This window comes from Eufriesea mexicana, unplaced genomic scaffold (assembly GCF_001483705.2).
Source record: "Eufriesea mexicana isolate 0111107269 unplaced genomic scaffold, ASM148370v2 scaffold2207, whole genome shotgun sequence".
Taxonomy (NCBI): Eukaryota; Metazoa; Arthropoda; class Insecta; order Hymenoptera; family Apidae; genus Eufriesea; species Eufriesea mexicana.
Window position 1 is genome coordinate 60,755 of NW_016910280.1, and position 21,102 is coordinate 81,856.

The window sequence follows — 21,102 nt, forward strand, 5'->3', positions numbered from 1 at the left end:
TTCGATTTACAAAGTCGTTGACCAGATGAACCAACGATCACTCGGATCGATCCAACTCTTAATTATCCACCCCTGCGACTCTTTATTTACCCAAGAAGCCTGTTCTTATCAGCCACTGTATTTCGTAGAAACGACTGGGCCGAAGTTGTCCAACAATCGGGCAGAAGTTGGTCGTTATTAAGAGAATAAACGAGTCTCGTTCATTAGTTGCTCGGTTTTCGGGTCGATGGCCTGCGGAACAACGGGCCGGGCGCACTTACCATCGAAAATAACGTGCAAGCCCCCGTATCCCAGATATAGCCGGCGTTATTATGCGAGTCCTTTTACTCTCCCCCTAAGACGTGTCTCGCGACTCGCGCCATTTTCTCGCGGTGTTAGAAGGAAGGACACGAGTCTGACACCAGAAGACGCGTGTCAGTTCGTGCCGCACTCTCGCACAGGTCCATTTTCCTCGTACTCTACTCAACCACGTAGGATAGAATCTCCGAGAAAATGGAACACGTGGTCCAAAGATGGCACACGCGCTTAGACGTTGAAACAGAGGAATCTGGAGCTCCGCTTTCGCGGAGTCGGGCAGGCCACGTCGTGCAAGCCACGTTCGACTTCCTCGAGCGTTGACAGGTTCAATTGGTGACTCACGCGTTCGCCTAAGTAGCTTTGTCATCGATTCTCATGCGGTCGTGTCAATCGGGCGATAGACAAACTGGGAGCCGAAGAGCGACGAAACGCGAGGACTCGGGCAGACCCGAGCCGACCAGATGAATATTTATACCGCGTTTGAGAAGCCACGTTGTCCCGCGGTGTGTTCATCCACGGGACGGTTATCGCGTTTCGTAAGCGACCCGTAAGCTCTTCGCTATCGCGCGACGGGACTGACAAATTCAGCGCCGGCAGACTGACGTGCCTGTTGGAATTTCTGTATCGGCTAACTCGACGAATCATTGTGTTCCACCGGTGTGAACGTTCAGGTGGGTTGCCACGGCCCTGCCAATGGCACCGACTCGGTTCGCCGAATCGCGTTTCGAGATTAGCCGTGGATGACGAGGAACGCGTAATCAATGGCTTATCAGCGAACGTTGGGCCCGATTAATCCAAGCCTAAATCGGAGCAACAGAAACGTTGCACCGCGGATGTGTCGTTTTTGTCGTGTCGGATGTCAGGATGACGCGACCCTCTATTCCGAGAGCGCGTAACTTTCCCTCTGTGGTTTATGGATACCGTACCAATGCCTGCCAACCGATATACCCGCTCGTCGTCGCGTATGCCGGCATGGCATGCACGTTTCGTTCGGCTTTACGAGACGTCGTGCGTGGGATCGAAGTAATTACGTCACCGTTATAAATGGTGCCCAGCGCGAAGCTGACGGGTGATCCTCGCGTTCGCCAGGTCGCAGGAAACGTTCGTTTTCTTTCAACGTTTCTGTGTTGGTGGTCGCCGGAGAAATGGTCACCGGAAAGCGGATACAGACGCGATCGCGTTTGCTTCGAGTATCGTTACAGCTGAGAAATTATCGTGGTGGAATACTTTTTGGTAAAAGTATCGAATTATCGCGATGGCTTTCGTACCAATTTGTTTCGAAGACTGTCCCAAAGGCAAGCGTCGTCACAGCTTCTCGTTGATCTTAAGATCGTTAGTGGAGGAATATCGTGATCGCTCTGAGATAGAATCCAAAGTCGTAAATATCGCTGGAATCTCGTCAAGGTTCTGCAATTGCATCCAAATTTATTTGTATATGTATATGTCATGCCGCGATCAAATACAGTGCTACTTCCTATCGCAAAATACAAACATCCCTATCTTCTCGTGAAACGATCAACGATCAGACTGTCTCCTAGATTCTTTTTCTCAGAACTACGAAACGAAGTCTCGAATTCTCCAAAGAGTTCGTTGGAGGAAAGTTTGTCGATCTATCGGCAGGCTGTGCAGCATCGATTCGAGGATGAATAAGGAGAAGCGGAAGAGGCATCGGGAACGTCTGTTTAACTTGGTGACTAGCTCCTTGGAATTCTGAAATCATTTCTTATTTACCGTTCCTTTACCTGAACGGGTCAGGATGTTACGAGATACGATGATGAAGAGCACTTAAAAGCGACTGGCAAATATTTGCCCGCTTTTAATGGCAAACCTTATCCGTCGACGGACCAGCCAAAGTTTTCGAAAGGGTACGTGGGTGAAGGAGGCCAACAGGCGAGGACTAGCGTGGCGAAATTCGCCGAGTCTGGCGAGAACGCTCTCGAATTACCACGCGTTTTAAAATTATTCACAGAATTCCATCGTGCAATCCAGACTTTCGTTCAAAGATCAGCTATATTCTCGACTATGATCTCGGCTATATTCTCGGCTATATTCTCGACTATGAACTCGTCCAACGACGAGGCTGCCGCATAAAAGACCGTCGAAGCTTTTGAGGCGGGCGAATTAAAGGAGCTCATTGAACGAATTATTTAAATGGAAGCGCGAGTCACTCGGTGTGCAATGATTTCTCGCGCGCGACGCGATGAAAGAGAGTCGTTCTTTCGTTTGTAGTTCCTTCAACGGAGTTTATTCTTCTTCTTGATAACACTTATCGAATGCGATTCGGTAAATATTTGTCGAATTCTTCGGTGTATACACACAGGGGTAAGCGAAATGTTGGACTCGATGTCACGTTGCTGCTTATTTATATAAAATCGTCTTTGAAATTTCCTTCGGCTTCCTTTCATCTCTATCTTCGTTCCTTTATGATATCACGTGCCTCTTCAAAGTTCCATCTTCGATCTCGCTATTAGCCCAGCGAGCTTCGATCCACTCGTCATCGATTCTATTTTCATTACGTAAGCCCGTGATCCTTGAGTCGACGAAGATTTATTAACAGCGACTCCGATGGAGTGTCACGAAGCATAAATTCGACGCATACATTCCGAATAAAATGATATTTAATAGAGAACCGTCGTTGGTGTGAGTCCAAAGTCCCGATAAGAACCTGGCCGTGTTCGTATCGCATGAATCGTTTGAAAAATTTACTCAACCAAAATGGCGCTGAAGGAAGGAACGCGATCCGTTCCATAATTCAAGGACACGCTTACGTAAATCTCGAACATATTAGGAAAGCTCGATCCATGAATGCGGTCCGTTCTTGTCGCCTTGAATGAGCTGAAAACTACCGGGCGAATTCTCAAGATGTAAATGCGAGCGACGGCACAATGGATGCGCCGCGTAAGCGCAACTGGTTGCATAAGCGGAAGCGCATTCGACTGTAGCCGGATAATATATGCACTGGAGTACGCCGGGGTGATTTATAGCGGCGAACGAGCATATCCCGGGGGAACAAAAGGGTCCGTGGTCCTTTCTGTTCCGAAGCTGGGCGAAAAACTGAACAAGCACCGGCGAGATTAAGATTTAAAGGACGACGGAAACCGGCCGCAGCCAGTGCGGAGAACCTGGCGCCTTCTTCCTTTCGCGGAGCCAGTTGGGAATGGAAAGTGGTTAACGAGATAGGCGATGACCGAGTGTTTGAGTTAGGTACATAGATCTGCAGGAATATTTTCATTTTTCACTCGTAGGATCGTGATTATCTACCAAGGTTACGCGATGGCTCCTTCTAAAACGGGCATGAGAAATCGAAATGATGTCACTCGACATCTGGTTACTGTTCCGTATCGGTGTTGATAGTTCGTGAAACAAAAACGAGCGGCAAGTTTATACCTAGCTTATGATCTATTTTAATTTACAACACAATAGCCTCGTTCATACGTTTTGGAAGCTTGGAGGGAAATTTGGAAGTTACGCGTGCACTGCGAATATCCTTGGTTCTTAAAGGAATTGTTTGCAAACGGTGCTAATTGCTAAAGATGTCTCGGAGATGTATCAAGAAGCATTAGTACGTTACGACAGAGAAGATTAAAATTAAACATTCCACCAGCGCAACGTCCATTTCAAAGGACTCTAATGACTCTGTTAAATTTATCTTCGAATCATTTTCAAGCAGAAATCACCGCGTGTGTTCGAAACGAAGAAATTCACAGTCACTCGAGAAAATTGACTAATCTATATATAGATGATTATGTTGAACCTCGCCTAATTCGAGTCGTTGTCGACCTCCCCTTACACGGGAACGAAGATAATGATCGAACCAATAGTACTCGGAAGAACAATTCGAGGATGCCTAGCGAGACCTAGTAGCCGGATGCACCGTGCCTCTGTCTCATGGGGTAGGAGCCAATTAAGGACGAGCCCAGAGGTCTAACTGCAGACCCGTCCGTACCGCGCAGGGCCCATACCTCGGGCTTGTACGCACAGGTACACGGTCTAAGGCCGCAGACCTCGACACGGAGACCCCCTTGACACCACGAAGCATCGTCGGTCTGATGATGTCTACCGAACTTGGCCCGTGTCGATGACTACCCATGTCTCCTACCAGCTATCTGTCCTTGAAAAGGTACATAGCAGGCGTTATCGTTGCAGTTACTTGTCTAACAAAACACAACACAGACTGTTTGAGGTTCGCTATCGGTCGCAATAAACCTAATCGTCCATTGTCATAGCGACACTTTTTTTTATCGCCAGCTAAGACCAACGCGAAAATATACGCCAAACGCTCTTATCTACGAGCACGGTGTTATCTCGCCACCTAGCGTTTCGTTTCTAATTTTACGACTCGATAGCTAACCGACCCGATACACGTACTCGTCATCGGTGGAGCGTCATTGAAGAGCCATCGAGACATCGCAGTGGCAGCGACACGCGTCTCTGAACGCGATCGATAGATCGATCTCGATTCAACTAGCCGGAGACCTCGAGGATTCGTAGCGACGATGCGCTAAAGGTCAATGTCAGCGCGCGATCATAAATCGATAGAGAGGCTGGCGTTTCTTCGAGGTCTGCTCGCTCGTACAGTCCATAGAGAAGCTGCACGCGTTCCAGCCATCTACGTAACCCGACTGACTAGTCAATTAATGTGGCCCGTACCCGCACAAGGAGTGGAACGCTTTGGCGCCGTGAGGAGTTAAACGGATCAATAAGATTCGCGAGTTATTCTCAGTCGCTCGATAATAGACGAGTCGCGTTCCCGCAGGATCAAGTTCAACGTCTGTTGTCCTGCGCCGGGTTATGCCGGATCGGAAAAGGTCAATGGAACTCTTTACGAGCCCGGCCACGATCCGTATCAGAACATCTCTTTATCCTTCCTCTGAGGGAGCCCGGACTTCTCCAATAAGGCTTGCCTCTCCATATACGAAACTCGACAAACTGGTCGATTGAGTCTTTGTGGAAGTGTTCGTGTAACAGGCCGGCTACCTGAATTAAAAAAAGAATCTGTCACGCGGCTTTCGATAAGAATCCAGCGAGATTTATGGGAACGGTAAAAGATCGCCTTCGCGGCCATCCCGCTTCGTCCTGTCGAATAGAAACGATTTGTTTAGCGCTGGCCACCTAGTTCTCACGTTTCATCCTGTTTCCTTGGAGATCGCTGATTTTTCTCCTCCTAACCGCGTTTCTAACAAATTTCTAGAAATTTTATAGAAATTTTCTAGAAATTTTATAGAAATTTCCGACTTCCAACAGACGTTACAGGCTGACTCAAGCAATGTTCCGTTGAGTCATATTCAATAATATTTTTCACCCGTTTCACGGTGATTTAACTCTTTTTTTATCGAAGCCTTGGACGCGCTATAGAGATGCAAAGGATGAGCGATCAGTCATTCTGTACACAGTACACGAGGACTGAAGTAGTCGGGATTTTTTACTTAATATTCCATGCTCGATGAACTTATGTCAAATTATAAAGGAACGATGATTCTAAACGACTGGAGGTGGAATTTATCTGTTATTTAACATTCCGCACACTCTGAAGCGATATCAAACAGCTAAGGATAACGATGACTCTAAGTGGTCATAAAGAGGATTCGTTCATAATCAAATTCAGCAGGCAGGTACATTTTCATTCGTTTAAAAACAAAAATCGATTACCAGATTGGCGATTAAATAACCGGACAATTAATATCGTCGATCATTCGACGAGCTTAAGTAACGTGACGCACACGGATCTATCAGAAGGATCGTGCATAGCAGACACCCAGAGAGCGGCTTTCTCGTTAAAAAGGATAAAGAAAGAATCTTACGAGAAATTTCATCCGTAATCAAATTTTAATTTTAGAAATTGGAATTCCAAATAGGCCATGCGATAATTGCAGGTTCCCACGAGACGGTGGACCCAGAGGAAAAGCCACGTTGGTGGACAGGTAACCGGTCAATTAATATGGTCCACGATCATTCGACACGCCTAAGTGGCATAGAGTACACACGTCGATTCGCAGTGTCAAGGAACCGCGACTGCTTATCTAAACCAGTCACGGCTCGTCGGCTTCATTGAGGATTCACGGAAATCCACCGTGTTCCCCGTGGCGTGTGTTGTCTTGTTCATGATTTACCGAAGACACTCGCAAGTGGGTCAACCGTGACTAACCGTAGGCTTATTGAGTCGTGGTCGTCGCGTTTTTTTTTTCCCTCTTTTACGATTTACATCTCGTTTCCGACGCGGCAAGAGAAAAGTCGTCGTATCGCCGAGTGTCACGGGCAAATGCCACATTCGTGCCTCTGTACCATTGGGTCATGGTTATGAAACACTTCCAACAGCTTCGAATCTGTAGATTCAAGAGAGCCAGGAAGAATCAAGTGTATCGAGAAGATGTTCACTTTCAAACGACAGAAGTCGATGTTTTATCAGAAAATACTGACTGTAATCGTGGGATTTAATTGTAAATTAAAGGTACCGACAAACTTGGATTTTAAGTCTTGGAATACTTATTTGTAAAGTATTCTATATGTATCGGGAGAAGTTGGAATAATATTCATCGGGAATATTCAGAGTTCAAAGCTTTGGAAAGTGTGGGAACCTTGAGAATTTCGGTAGCGTGTCTCGAATGGCAGAATCAATTTTAGACCGAGGAAGGATGACGAGGAAAAGAGAAAGAGGTTCGGGTGTCGAAACGATCAAAAAATAGATCCCTGATTCACGACGATGATGAGACAACGTAAATAATGCATGATGAATCTTCCTTTACGTTTGCTGAATGAAATTGACACTGGTATAATGACGAGGATTCGCCAGCTGAAACACGAACAAATGTCACTGTCTGCTTACGTAACGAGTAATAATAACTTGCACGAGTTGCAAGCTTCGATTCCAATCGTTTCGAAGTCGAATTCGATCGTGCTCTGAGCTCTCGAGACTCTCAGAGCTAAGATTTTTGCTAAGTTCTAGGCTTCGAATTGTATTCGAGGCAAATACAGATCCCCATAATCTCGAGAACCACGAGTCTTTTCGAAACAGAGATATTCGATTAAAGTTTCAAAAAATCTCAAGAAATCAAAAATTATCGAGACTTCCGCGACTTTCAGGATGCAAGGATCCAAGACTTGAGAATACTAGGCTAGGATCTTATTCGAAACGATCTCCCAATTCTCATAACCCTGAAAATTTCGAAACCCAAATCCACTTTATCCATCAACCTTTGCCATTTTCCAAGAAAAACGGGACGTGTCCCATATTCGTCTCTGAACGACTACGTTTTCCCTGCTACCAACCGATTCCTCGTACCCACATGTCTTATTATTTATTTAGGCTATTATCTGCGTTTTATCTCGACGAGGTATCTCCTTGTTCCATGAATCCGAATTAGAACGAAGTGCTTCGGAGTGACGTTATATATTCTCGATAACGCTGTATCTTTAATTGGCAACGAAACGAGCTACGATTAACTCGGTGAAGAAGCGACGTGAATGATGAATGAGGGCTAAGGATAAAAAAGACACGAGGAAGGACCGAGGAACGGTAGACCGTGGTGCGCCTGTTGCTTCAATTGCGACGGTAATTACTCGTTCGTTATAATCGAGGATGGCTAAGCTGGCAGACGATTTCGCGATGACATCATGGGACCGCATGGGACCGCATGGGACCGCATGGGACAGCATGGCACGTGGTCGAGATTCAGTGAGGTAGCGCAAATGAGCCTACCGACGACTTGTCAATATTGCGTAGGGGAAAGCACACCAACGACTATTATCGACTACTGGCACTAATTCCTAGAGTAAAGGAATCTGCCCACCCGTGTTTGTCTATAACGCAATTGCCTGTGTACCATTATCTCCGGTACCATAATGGCTCCGCGATATTAATACGCACGTACCAGGAATACGTGCCCTAAATTTCCTTCTTTTATTTTTTTTTTTTCACGAATTATATCGATCATTTGATTTATTAACAAATTACATTACGTACATTGTGGACGGTATTTGTCAAAATATTGGGTATATGCGATAAACCAAATTTTTTTCGTTATTTATTTATTTATTTATTTTTATGAACGTTACCGATCATCAGGTTTATAAAATTACATTGTGTATTATATAGATACGATATTCGTCAAAATGTTGAATACATATAAATCAAATTTTCCTTCGTTATTTCTGTCTGATGAACGATATCGATGATTGGTTTTATTGGATTATATAGAATATTCGTTAGAATTTCATGCTAACAAAGTATGCAACGAATTTTATCAAGTGTCTGAAATATATTCAAAATTCATAAAAATCGGAGAATCAGAAATTCAACCACGAGTCGATCAAATACAATTGAAGACTTCTTCGAAAGAACCTGTCTGCCAAAATCGTGTCTCAAGATATTACATATATAGATACATATAGAGACAAAAATCCAGTGATATTAACCCTTTGCGCTCGAGAGGCGCCCTTCAGTCACCATTTGATAAAATTTCGAAGCTCGATATTCATAAATATGTCAAATGTTAAATAATGTAACGGTGTGCGAGGTATCAAAATAAAAAAATTCTACGTGTTAATTAACGTACGATTTCTTATTACTGCTCAGAAAAATATCGTCAGCTTTGTAACAGAAAATCTTTCAACTCGTATCCTTCTTTGGCCAAAAAATTGTCGAGTACAAAGGGTTAAAAAAATACCCTTCTTCCAAAAACCTCCCTTTTCAAAGCAAGTTATGTTCGCACCACTGTCAAAACAAAACCCATCCAAGTGCACCTAACGGGTATAAAATTTCGGTTACAGGGTAGGTATGACCCCATGTCGTGGGGGCATAAGACCGAAAGATACGTCATAGCTCGTGTTCGATCTTCTTACGTCGATGTTAACGAAGGAGATAATACTGTTACATCGTCTCGTGAACCCTTCTCTCGAAACACGCTGCTTTTACAAAAACATGGAAACGACGGTTTGTCCGACGACCAATTAATCGTATTCACGGCTGCACCCTGAACTTTCGCTGTCCATCAGGGGCCCGGCTGTCTCTGCTTAGCATAACGCGATCACCTTCTCCGTTAGAGCCGTGACTCACCGTTTAACGACTGTTTAACCGTGTCCACGTGGACAGACACTCCGCGTGCACCAGAGATATCTCGCACAATGCGTCGTGGGATGATCCACGAGGATCGAGAATGGGAGACGCACAATGGCCCCCGCGGCTCGACCTCGTGTAATTGTCGGTGTAAATCAAACGAACGACGATTTTTATAGGTTCAGCTTCGATGCTCGCACACGGATTTATCTCCACTTTTCTTTCCCTTTTTTCCAATTTTATTTTCAAGATGCGCGCGTAGGTTTCTCCCCGGTCGAAGGCGATTCCCAGAAACGTCGTTTCCAAACAAGGGAAAGTATTAGATCCTGCAACGAGGGAACGTGCGTAGGGTTAAATGTCTACGTGACCGGATTACGCTATCGATTCCGTGGTTCAAGTTCGTCGTTACGCGAGGGCGAATATCGCCGTTGAAAACCCTTGATTGGTTTCCCTCTCGTATTTGTAGCTATCGCGTTACCAAATCTACCGTCCTCCGTGTCCCATGGAAAGGGTGAAAGGGGTGGCGCCATCGGAGTCGTGTTCTTCCGTGCTTATTTTATTTCCTCCGCGCGTTACCGAGGATGATCGAGGCGTTGAGACGATGAACGATGATAGTATCAGAGGCGTAGATCCTCGATTATTTATTTTTTCAACGAGATCACGAGTCCTGTTTTTCCTCGCGTTTTATCTCACGCAGGAGTGTCATTTATAGCATTTTAGCCCCATGACACAATAATTTACGCGATGAGCACGAGAAAATAATTATTCCACTTTTATCCCGTTTGACGTTTGAGGTACTGGGACATATAATATATTTTTTCCGTGTTTGTCGGATGGAGTGTGACTTTTTCAAACGAGTCTCTGGATGATAACCTAAATCCACGTAAGCTTTATTTTTATTCCACTCGATGGAGGTTAAAACGGTACAGGAATTCATTTCATTTACAATAGTCTTAACTCGTTTAATACAGCAGAAGTGCCATTTCTGTATAATTTGTTTAAATAAATCCTTCAATGGTAATTTGATTTAATTTATAAAAGGATAGCTCGACAGAGTACACATCAGCAACGTTCGAATTCCGTTTGATCCGCGTTAAAAACGTCACTAGGACATCAGCGATCCCCTTTGTGGACTCTAAAGCATAGCACTCGACCTCGTAAACATTCTTCAACTACTCGTCTAGCAAATGTAAATCCCGATTGAAGCTCTCCCATATTCATCAGCCTCGCGAGCAAGGTAGTCATCGTTTACATAAAGAGTGATAAACTGTTGACATTCGCCTACTAACGCGATATGAGTACGTGGCCAGCAAATAATTACCACATCCTGCTTGCCGGCATGCCGAAGGCCTCGTGGGCTTTTTAAGCCATTAAGGAACGTTTTTCTCCCCACGTCCGTCCAACGGACCTAACCCTTGGTCACTCTTTTCTCTCCTAATAATTTCCACGACACTGGCGCCACCGTGGCTGCAAAACGAAATGGACAACGCGAAACGGACCCAACTTCTCGCGTGGACCATCTTCCTCGTCGTTCATCGAGGAACGACCAACGGGAGATAAACTCGGGATGAGACTGGGATTCGTGGAAACTTGGGAAGCCAAGCACTGCATCGCTCACTGATCCAATTCTGCGGTTCACACCACGCGTCGCGTGCGATTAATCTCGAGAGTGAAAAGTATCCGTGGCCTCCCATTAAGGATTCCCGCGGAATTTATCTTTAGACGCCGGGTGTAGATTATTCCCTAGGCAATGGCCAGAACGCGCGTAGAGGCTGCCGCGAGGCGAAATCGGAGCAGAGTTAGGCAACCGGAGGTTCCTGGAGAGCGAGAGAAGCCCTGTTCTCAGTGAACGGGCGCTGGGTCTAAATCAGGCGTCTTTGGACTTGGTAAAAAATCCGGGCGTAGTCCGCGCGTCTTCGTGGTTCGGTTCTCGTCACGTCTCTTCTCCTCTCCTCTCCGCTTCTCTGTTGCCTGGTCGCGCGGCCGTTTAGGTCGGTTCTTAGATCCCGTAACCGGGAGAAAGAGCCAGCATCTGCGATCCCGTGTTATCTTCCCGTTTGGCAGCTAGCCAGCCTCACGGTGCCTCGTCCCTTTTGCTATTTCGCCGCGTTATATACCCTTGCAGCCACGGTTATTTTCGCGTGGTGAAAACCGGCTACAATCTACGGATTATTTCGAATCGTTCCCGCTTCCCGACGCCTTGAGCCGCCATCTCTTCTTCGACCGGTTGCGCAACCGTCCAAGAAGAGGAAGTCGCGCGGTCTCCGCCGCGTTTCGGACAGCTACTGACGCAATTCATTAGCCTATTAGAAAAAGGGAAGAGACGCATGGTCGCGATGCTTGAAATACGACTCCGTGAGAACTAGACCATTAGTCATTGGTTCCAGCGAATTAGAATCGCCCCGTGAACCCCTTTCGTGGCTATTGTCGGAGTCCCTCGACGGACGCCGAGGTGTCCTTGCTTCCGGTCGCCACTGTAAATCGTCGATGACACGCGCTCGTGGAGACACTCGAAGGTGAGAGCCTAGAACTCGTATTTTCATCAGGGTTGTCTCTCCGGAGCATGACGCCGACGATTAATCAAGAACCCCGACCTTCCGTCGTGAAATCTCGTGCGAGCGTTAATCGATCGCGACTGGCCAACTCGTCGAACCGCTTTCCAACCGTCGTTGTTCGTACTTACACCCGTAGTCCAGTCGTAGGTGAACATTTTCGCGACTCGCCGTACATGGCGTGGCGACCAAGAAGACGAAGAAGAAGAAGAAGAAGAAGAAGAAGAGAAGAAGGAAGAAAGGGAAGGTGCGTGTTGGGTTCGGTAAAACTGCCGCGCTCGAAAACGCGTATCGTCCTCGATATTTACGGTTTCGCAAAAGAGAGACGAGTGGAAAGGGTGGAAAAGGATAGAAAGGGAAAGGAAAGGCAAAGGATATCGCTGATCTCACGATTCTCCTGGACACCCAAGAGACTTCTTTAGGAGGCCCTCGTTACACGCCGCTGGCGTGGTAACGCGGGTCAATTCGGCCAATGGCACTCCCCGTTTTATTATCCGTGTTCCAACACCAACGTACGGCACACGTCGTGATGCACATTCCACGACATACGTACGTGAAATGGACACGCACGACTCCCACCTCCTTTCGTGGTATTTTACACGCACCCACGAGCGGCGGGACCGATGTTTACAGACGCACACGTGTTCGCCGCGGCATACGTGAAACGAGAAGGTTCCCTCTCGGAATAAGAGTGCGTGCCTCTTAGCAATAATAACCATTAAGGCGTGAGGGAATGTAGAGGTGACGTCAGCCCATTCAACATTCGTGATCCATCGAACATTGTCAACCTCAGCCTTCGAAGGATAAATACCGAATGTTAATATCTCGCCGTGGCTTTTCCATCGTTTCGCACTGTTCCACTGCCAACTACGTGGCCTCCACAGTTTTCTGCAAACCCGGACTTCCTCTTATGGTCGCTCTGATGACTTGCTGCTATACGCGTCGTTGTTTGTCAGTTGCCGTATACGTTGTTATTCGCGTTGCCATTCCTGTTACCGTTCGCGATGCCATTAAGGATGCACAGAATCTCGAATTGGAGCGGGAATTCTTTTCGGAATCCTGGAAATATCCGAGGCCTCGAAAATGTCAAGGAATCCCGAAAATTTCCAGGATCCCGGAATATTTTTGACAATTCCGTTTCGTCCTGAGTATCTGGATTACGCCACTTTCAGGATTCCATCTTTGGAATCTCGCCATTTTGGAGAACCCGTGCAACACTGATTACCATTACGTATTACGATTCGTAGTTCCATCCACTTTACCATTCGCGTTGCAACACAGCCCGCACGATACACGGTAGCCACGTGATAAATCAGAAAATTAATGGCCACGTTTGATTTCCTGATGCTCCTGCACCCGCTAATTACACCTCGTGGTCCCTCCGATCGCAGAGACTCGCGCCTTAGACGTCGTTGGGAATCATCCGAGGAGAAAGTTCTCGAGGAACACGTTTGGAAGGTTCGTCGATTACGAAGCATTATGATAATTGAGCGAAGTGATCGTGTTTGCCTTACGAAAACTCGCGGCGGGAACGCCGGCTGACTTTCCTGCCCCATGGGGCGACCATACTTCCGCGTAGAAGGGCAGGCACTCCGGGACAAACAGACATCGTTCCATGGGGGTGGAAGACACGATCGATAAGGCAACTCGAGATGGTTATGCTACGTCTTCGTATTTCTTTGCGAGATTTTACGTCGAACCGAGAATTAGGGTCTTCGCGATTTGGCTCTGCGGGGGGGCTACCATTTGCTCCCTTACGATCTAGGTCGCACTCACCGTGTCGTCCCATTTGGCTTATACTTGACAAGTTATCCTCGTATTCTTCCAATCAACGCGACTCACGTACCTTAACGTACTTTTATCAAATTAAAACAAAACACAGCTACTTCTTGCGTAGAAAAATTGGGAACAGTCCAAAGTATCGGAATATCGAATCTATCTCGACGCAGGCCCATAAAGAATTGAGATTTTTAGGTATGAACGCGTTTAGAATTAAATCCTTCGATCATCGATCGACGTACACCTCAAGCTGACAGATTTCGCAATAGCTGCACGGTTCGATCTCTCTTCTGCAACACTGCAACTACTCAGACCACCCATTTTCGCGGTTACCGAAGACACACTGGACTCGGACATGTATTACAAGTCTAGATAGTTAATCGCTATCGTCTGATCCGTATGTACGCACATGTACCACATACCCAAGGTTCAAATGAGTCACCGATATCGAACCAGTGACGAAACATCGGGACATAATTCCTATTGAACTCGCACCCGGAAGCCTGGCCTAGCAACGGCGAAGATCCGATGTATCATCGCCTGGAACGCTAAGTACAAACACCCGTCTGAAGCGCATATAACGACTTTCTCGAATCGTAGGCGTCTGGCCGGACTTTCCGCGATTATTCATCGGATCTAAATTCGTGGCCGAGAAAAAACAGCGTTTCTCGGGAAACGAGATATTGGCAGAGGATAGAGGAACGACCACGCATTGACATTTCGCGTGATCTCCCTGTGAGCACCGCAAGATGATCACGCTTCCAATTTAGATCTACGTCGCGTTGCTTGTCGCAACTCGTGGTTTCCGTTTCGTGGAAGCAAAAGTGTCCTCGATTAAACGACTAGCATCTGAGCAAACCTAACGGGCTCGTTTTTGCGGCCACCCTTCTTCTTCTTCTTCTTCTTTGCTCTCCCTTAAAGCAACATATCGCGACATACAAACGCGACACACGCAGCGGAATAAAACGGTAGATCAGTGGCTAGGTCACGATGGGATACTTCGAGAACGATGATGAACGAGAAACCGTGCATGCACGGTTATGCAGTTATGATTGTTACCTCCTTGCGAGGTGCAAGGAGCACCGGTTGCATTTAGTATGCCACGAAACCATAGGTACCTTACGATTTTCTGTTTCATCGGAATTTATAATTTATAATCTATATGCATGCATATACAGCATTTCGTTTCTAAATGACATAGGGATCTCCTTTCGAACATTTTACCTGTTTACATACGTGAAAATTAAGCAGGACCAACTGACAGTCGATGATCTTTCGCGTTTCTTCGGATCGACTTGAATTATACAAATTTTATATGGGTACACATATTTTTGGGGGATCCGAATTGTAAGGAATGGAACTTAGCCGTTCAAAAATTAGCGGTTCCGAAATTCGCGTAGCACAGATTCAATTTTGCTCATCGCTGTGTAATCGTGTATCCTCGTCGAATGCACCGAAATTGTTTCGAGACGATTCTATACGTACTGGAAACAGAGAAGCTAGTCATTTCGTCGCCTGGCGTGTAAATGATTCCTCGCCGTCATGCCGGTTCTCTCCTGCGGAATAAAGGTCAGCGTATCCCATCCGTTTCAGCCATCCTCCAGATACTATCGCTGCCTCTCTGCAAATCGACAATTAAAGTGGCGATAAAAGCCGGGAAGTTACGTTACTTCCAGCTTGCATAAATTTCCCTGCAGCTCGTGTCTGACGGGCAAACGTAATTGCAGCCTGCAGCAGCGACACCCTGACATTTCGCAGGCCGCATCGAGTGGTCGATGCAGTCTCAGCCGATCTCCACTCGATTTACAGTTCCTATCGTTTTGATTTGTAGAGGGTGGCCGGTTTGACGCGGCGAAACGCGGCGAAACGCGGCGGGACCACGTAAGAAAACTTTGGTCACGTAAGGGCGAACGCAGGGGAAACAGGATGACGTGTACTGTTAGGAGGAATCGCGAGCATGAGGCAGGTCCTTTTTTTGGACATGTCGGCAGGGTGACATCATCGTTTGTAACGCGTGCGGCTAATGCAAAATGGTTTTGCGGTTTTCAGGCACGTCCGTTATTCTTTCGTGTTTGTTCCGAGTCACCGTTCGAATTCCAATAAAGAAACAACGAGGAAGGTTCGAGGAAGAGCAGAGGCGTAGAGACGAAGAAGTGGAAGATCGGAGGAAGTGACTGTCGATAAAGTTATCGAGAAACGTCGATAATATCGAAATTTTAATGATATTGCTATTTATTTATTTATCCATTTATTTATGGGATACGAGGAATTACAGGGAATTATGTCAACTCATCGTAGTGAGATAGGGTGCAAAGATGTCCTAACGCTAAATCTACCACGGCCAGTCGAACTGACCGATGGGTAGAAAAAGGAAAGAGGAATTTAAAAATAAAATTGAATAAGAGGAAATATTGAAGAATTGATTACACGTATAATAAAAGTATAGCCAAGCAATCAGAGTAACATCGAATGCGGAATTTTAAATCGAAAATTTAAAAATAGCTATTTGAACCTAAGTCCAGTGATAACGGGACGAAGCTATTGCGAAAATTAATGGAAGAATCAGCATTATTAGACGTAATTAGCATACGACTATATAATCAGTATTAACCTTTATCTGAACTTACTACTGTAGCCTATTAGTGTATCTACTAATGTATCTTAATAACTATAACATCGTACTTCCATTTTAACAAATTTGTACACGAATATCGTAAATTATGTTTACATCAGAAATTTACAGATAATAATCTGTAATAATTTAACGTAGCAACAAAAACACACGAACTTTGTATGATTTTATCATAATCGACACGTTACATTCTCTTCCATCACTTGTGTTCGATTTAGCAATATTTCAACGATATTATCCTTGTAATTACACCGGATTAATTACACGATCAAGCATGGGAACGATATCTACGATGATATTGACTTTTTCTTTCCTGTTCTAGTCCGTAGGCGAAAGTTACGATCAGTATCAAGACGTTCATTGCGATCCTTCGCTATCTGCAGTATACTTGCATACATTAGAGAGTTTCTTAACGCGTGATAAATAAATAATTACCGATGTAATCGACAGTCACGTCTCGAGATCGAAGATAACGAACTCGGATGATTCTTTTGCCTCCATTCGATTTCTTCCGATTTCGCAAGACCTCCCTCGACGAATCTGTCGCCTCTTGCGTACAGCTTTATTGCGTTTGCTCGGATGCCTGGTTTATGATGCATTGCGTATTGCAGTCTCTTTCACCTTGGACGCCGGATGTACAGATCGGCGTCGAGATGTCCTTTCCTTTGTCCCCCTGTCACCGTGCTGAAATTCGAGGGAGGAGGAAGATTTAGAATTCAATGTAATCGCGAAGGACAGCCGTAAATCGTGGTCGAAAAGATTTAAAGTCGTCCCATCCTCGGCTTTCTTGCACTCACGTTTAATCGCGACGCGTTGAAGCCTCGAACGAATTGCCAGACGTTTCCATCGCTGTCCCGGCAAGAGAATAATCGTTATTAGATCCTCGATAAGATCCTGGATCCTCACCGAGCAGTACCGCGTCGGCTAATCGACGATACAACCAATAGATCCGATATCGTTGATCTATCATAATCGATATTCCTCGTTCCACTTTCCAAGCACCAGGTTTTTCATTCATTTTGACCAACCTGTTAGAACTTCTTTGAGTTCAATTTGCTAAGAATTCGTAGAAGCTAGTAACCATAGATCTATCTACAACGATATTTTCAACACGAAACGAACCAATGTAGGGTTAAGTGACCAAGATTAATTAATCAGTGTCGTAGTATGGTTAAGGAATTATTTACATGGTATTTGTATGGTTAAGTAATTTAGAAATAGACTGAGCAATGATGAGAAGGCTGTTTAGTCTGTTCAGCCGCTGCATGATTAAATAGATGAATAAACTTTTCTCAGGCGAACGAATCGAGATAATTTCGATCACGCGAAGGTGAACGAAGAGAAGGGTGGTTCTATAAAAATCCATGGTGAGAGTAAATTGAGCAATGGGACAACGTGGCGTCTTTTCTAGGCCGTCACTAGGGGAGACCGACGCTAAGTCGCATGGCTAGGGGTTGCAGGCTAAGTGGAGACACAACCGCCTGCACGAGGTGGTCAGCCATTAACCTAGATTCATAGCACCTTTTCGACCTAATCGCGGTTATTATTCCAAATAACGCAGCCGTTTTATTCGCGAACACTCTCGTTACGGTTTACCCCTCGTTCAACGTTCTGACGACGAATAAATTACACCTAACCTGCAAACATCCATTTCGTCTTCTCGAATTTCATCGTTACCAAAGAAGCTCTCAATCGATTCCTTTATCACCGAAATTCCAACAATATTCACGGTAAGTTCATCGGAAATAACGTTTCAATCATTCCCACGAATTACCACGATATAACTATGACTAACCTATAAATATCCATGACTTCTTCGAATTCTATCGTTTCCAGATAAATCTCAATCAATCCCTTATCACCAAAATTCCGTCACTATTTCCGATATATCACACAAAATATATTACGCATAATGTATTAATCATTTCCACAAACTACCGCGATAAGCTACACCTAACCTATAAATTTCCATGACGACTTCTTCGAATTCCTTCGATACCAAGAAACAAGATCTCTTCATTGATTCCCTTATTATCAAAATTCCAACACCATTTCCGATATATTACAAGATTCATAGAAAATAACTTTTTTAAAGACCCCCTCCTCTCTCTCTCTCTCTCTTTGAAAAGTCTCTGGAAACCATATCAAAGAGGCGTTTCACGATGGTCTAAATCCGAAAGCTTCTAGACCAGCTGGCCGTCCTCGAGTCGAAGCATAAATTCACGAAGCCCGTAATAAAGGATACCGCGAGATCTCGAGCGTATCGACACAACGCAAACACGAGTTCACGCGAACATAGTGCGGTTTAACCGGGTATTGGGACCGGAAGTGGGTCAGCCGCCAACGCTTTTACCTGTCTCTCGAACTCAAACCCCCTGAAACTCGAAATCGGAAAGGTGCAAGCGACCCAAGTCGAATTACCCGGGTTTGACGTACCTTGGTGAACCCGGCTTACCTTTCTAGAGAAGGATCCTCGCTTCTGGTCGATCGGGGCGTGGTGGTTTCTGGCTAAAATCGAAGCGACATACGTAACCGATGGGTATGAAATGAACGTGGCTGAAAACGGGGTAAACTGGGTGTAGACACGCGAGGGTGTGGACCTCTTATTTCGTTCGTTCTACCGTTTCACCGGTGTTCTTTATTCGGTTAACCGTACCCTAACGATGGCCGCCGTGGCGTAAGTCGCAGGCGAAGAAGTAGGAAAGAGCATTGTTGGGAAAGACAGACGGGTATGGGGGTCGCGTATTATTAGAAAACGGTGTGCTTACATACGCTGCCCTGAAATTAAGCGCATGTCGTGCACTAGAAATCTAATTTCAACCATCGTGTCCTTCTTTTCGATCGTTGCTCGAGGCCTCTCCGGGAAATAAATGGTATGTGTTTCCTTTGCAGGAGGAGTGGTAACGGTTGTTATCGTCCTCGTGTCATAGGTTCGTTCTTTTTTACTTGCAGAGTATTGGTTAATTCGTGTGTTACTGCGGGTTCAGATCGGTGTTCCGATTTTGGATCGTTAACCCTTTTGTTGAGAAATAATTTTATTGCGAGGGAGACTTGCATATTTCGTATTTATCTTTACTATTTTTGATATCTAATATAGATCGATATCGTTAAATACCCTCCAATCTATATCAAATTCCTGGATGATTATCGGTAGCTAAATTTCGAATCGTCATCTTTTCCAACGCAAATTAAATTGCACCTAAAGACACTTTCGACGATCTAACATCATCGACATCCAATCTCGATACCTCAATCGATATCGTGCCCGTGACAAAATCGATTCGAGACACTCAAAAACGCTCGTACCGATATTTCATCCGATCGAAAGGGTTAAGCAAGTGGATTTCACTCATTGTCAGTGAATCGAAAGTGACATTTACGTTAAAGGTCCCACTGTACCCGCGACCGATCGTGAACCTCGAGATCACGATTTTTCTACTCGTGTTTCTGCTTGCAACAGAAATTTTTCATGCTTCCTCAGCCTGTTAGTCCCCACGCTGATAACACCCGCGTCGTTCCAAAGGCTAAAGAAAAACGAATTCGCGGAATTCCAAGATTCTATTTCTATTCTAATTCTAAGCCAGGAAAGTGAACTTCGTTCTGAACCTGAGTAATGAGCATCGGAATGGCACGTAATGTGGATGATTTCGATGTTCGATCAAACGCTGATGCGGTCCTTTTGCTTGCAGCTTGCTGTAAACCAGCCAAAAGCTCGGAGGGTTTCGATAACAACGACTATAACCCATCGTCCAATTACAACGACGACGATCCACCACCCGAGTACAACGACGACGACCATGTGGACGATCCCGTCGACGAAGACCACGATCCCGGTGCGTTCGAGGAACCACCGCAGATCGTATCCACCCCTCAGAACATACGCGTATGGAACGGCAGCACTATATACTTGCCTTGTGTTGTGAAAAATGCAGGTTCGTTGCGAAATCCACTTAATTTCTCGCGTTTTACTTCTTACTCGATTTCTCTTGCATCTCTGCACTTGATTCATTTTATGTCAATTTAACTAATTATATTTGTATTTCATTCTGCGGTGGAGAACCTTACACAATGACGTAGCAAGAGTTCTCGTTACCTGCAGAATCTCTCTGTCTCGACGAGAAGTCTCCTCGAAAGAAGTTTAAAAATTCCGCGAAATTCGAGAAGAGAGACTCCATCAAGCGCTCGATATTTTTCAGACAACGTCTTGGTGACGTGGAAAAAGGCCGATCAATTGCTGTATTACGACTCGAATCCGATGGAGACGGACAAGAAGAGGATCGTTCGGTTGATGAACAACACGTTAGTTATCCACAATGCTACGATCTACGACACCAGCGATTACGAATGCAGTGTTCTCATGGATAAGCCTATCACCATCAAGCACAGGGTATTCGTCGAGATGGGAAGGCCCCCGAATCCAACAACACCGCCAACGCAACAGCACAAACCACCCCTAATACGTGTTACCCCGGGGAAGAAAGTGGAGGTGAACGCCGGTGAAAACGTTACCCTCGGTTGCGAAACGAGGATGAAAACGACGTCCGAGATACAATGGTACCACGAGGTAGGATGCAATTTTTATTCCACGTGTACCACTCGCGGGAGAATGTGTGGGTGTTTTAATAGGAATCTAAACACGAGAGGTTGACGATGTCGCCAATTGGAATGTTTAATTAAGAGAAATTGAGGACTGCGAGAAATACCGATGTTTATTCTTTTCTCATTTCATTGCAGACCGAGAGACTCAACCGAGAGAATGGTAACCAGTTAGTTATCACAAATATCAAGAA

General features: G+C 45.4%; 1 protein-coding gene across 1 annotated transcript in view; it reads left to right on the forward strand.

Annotated features, from left to right (window-relative positions):
* The window catches only part of LOC108549669 (neurotrimin), a 64,201-nt gene that overhangs the window by 41,344 nt on the left and 1,755 nt on the right, over positions 1 to 21,102 (forward strand). The window contains exons 2-4 of the mRNA XM_017903168.1: positions 20,002 to 20,244; positions 20,509 to 20,876; positions 21,047 to 21,100. Of these exons, the coding sequence (XP_017758657.1) occupies positions 20,002 to 20,244; positions 20,509 to 20,876; positions 21,047 to 21,100 (665 nt within the window). The remainder of the gene's footprint in view (positions 1 to 20,001; positions 20,245 to 20,508; positions 20,877 to 21,046; positions 21,101 to 21,102) is intronic.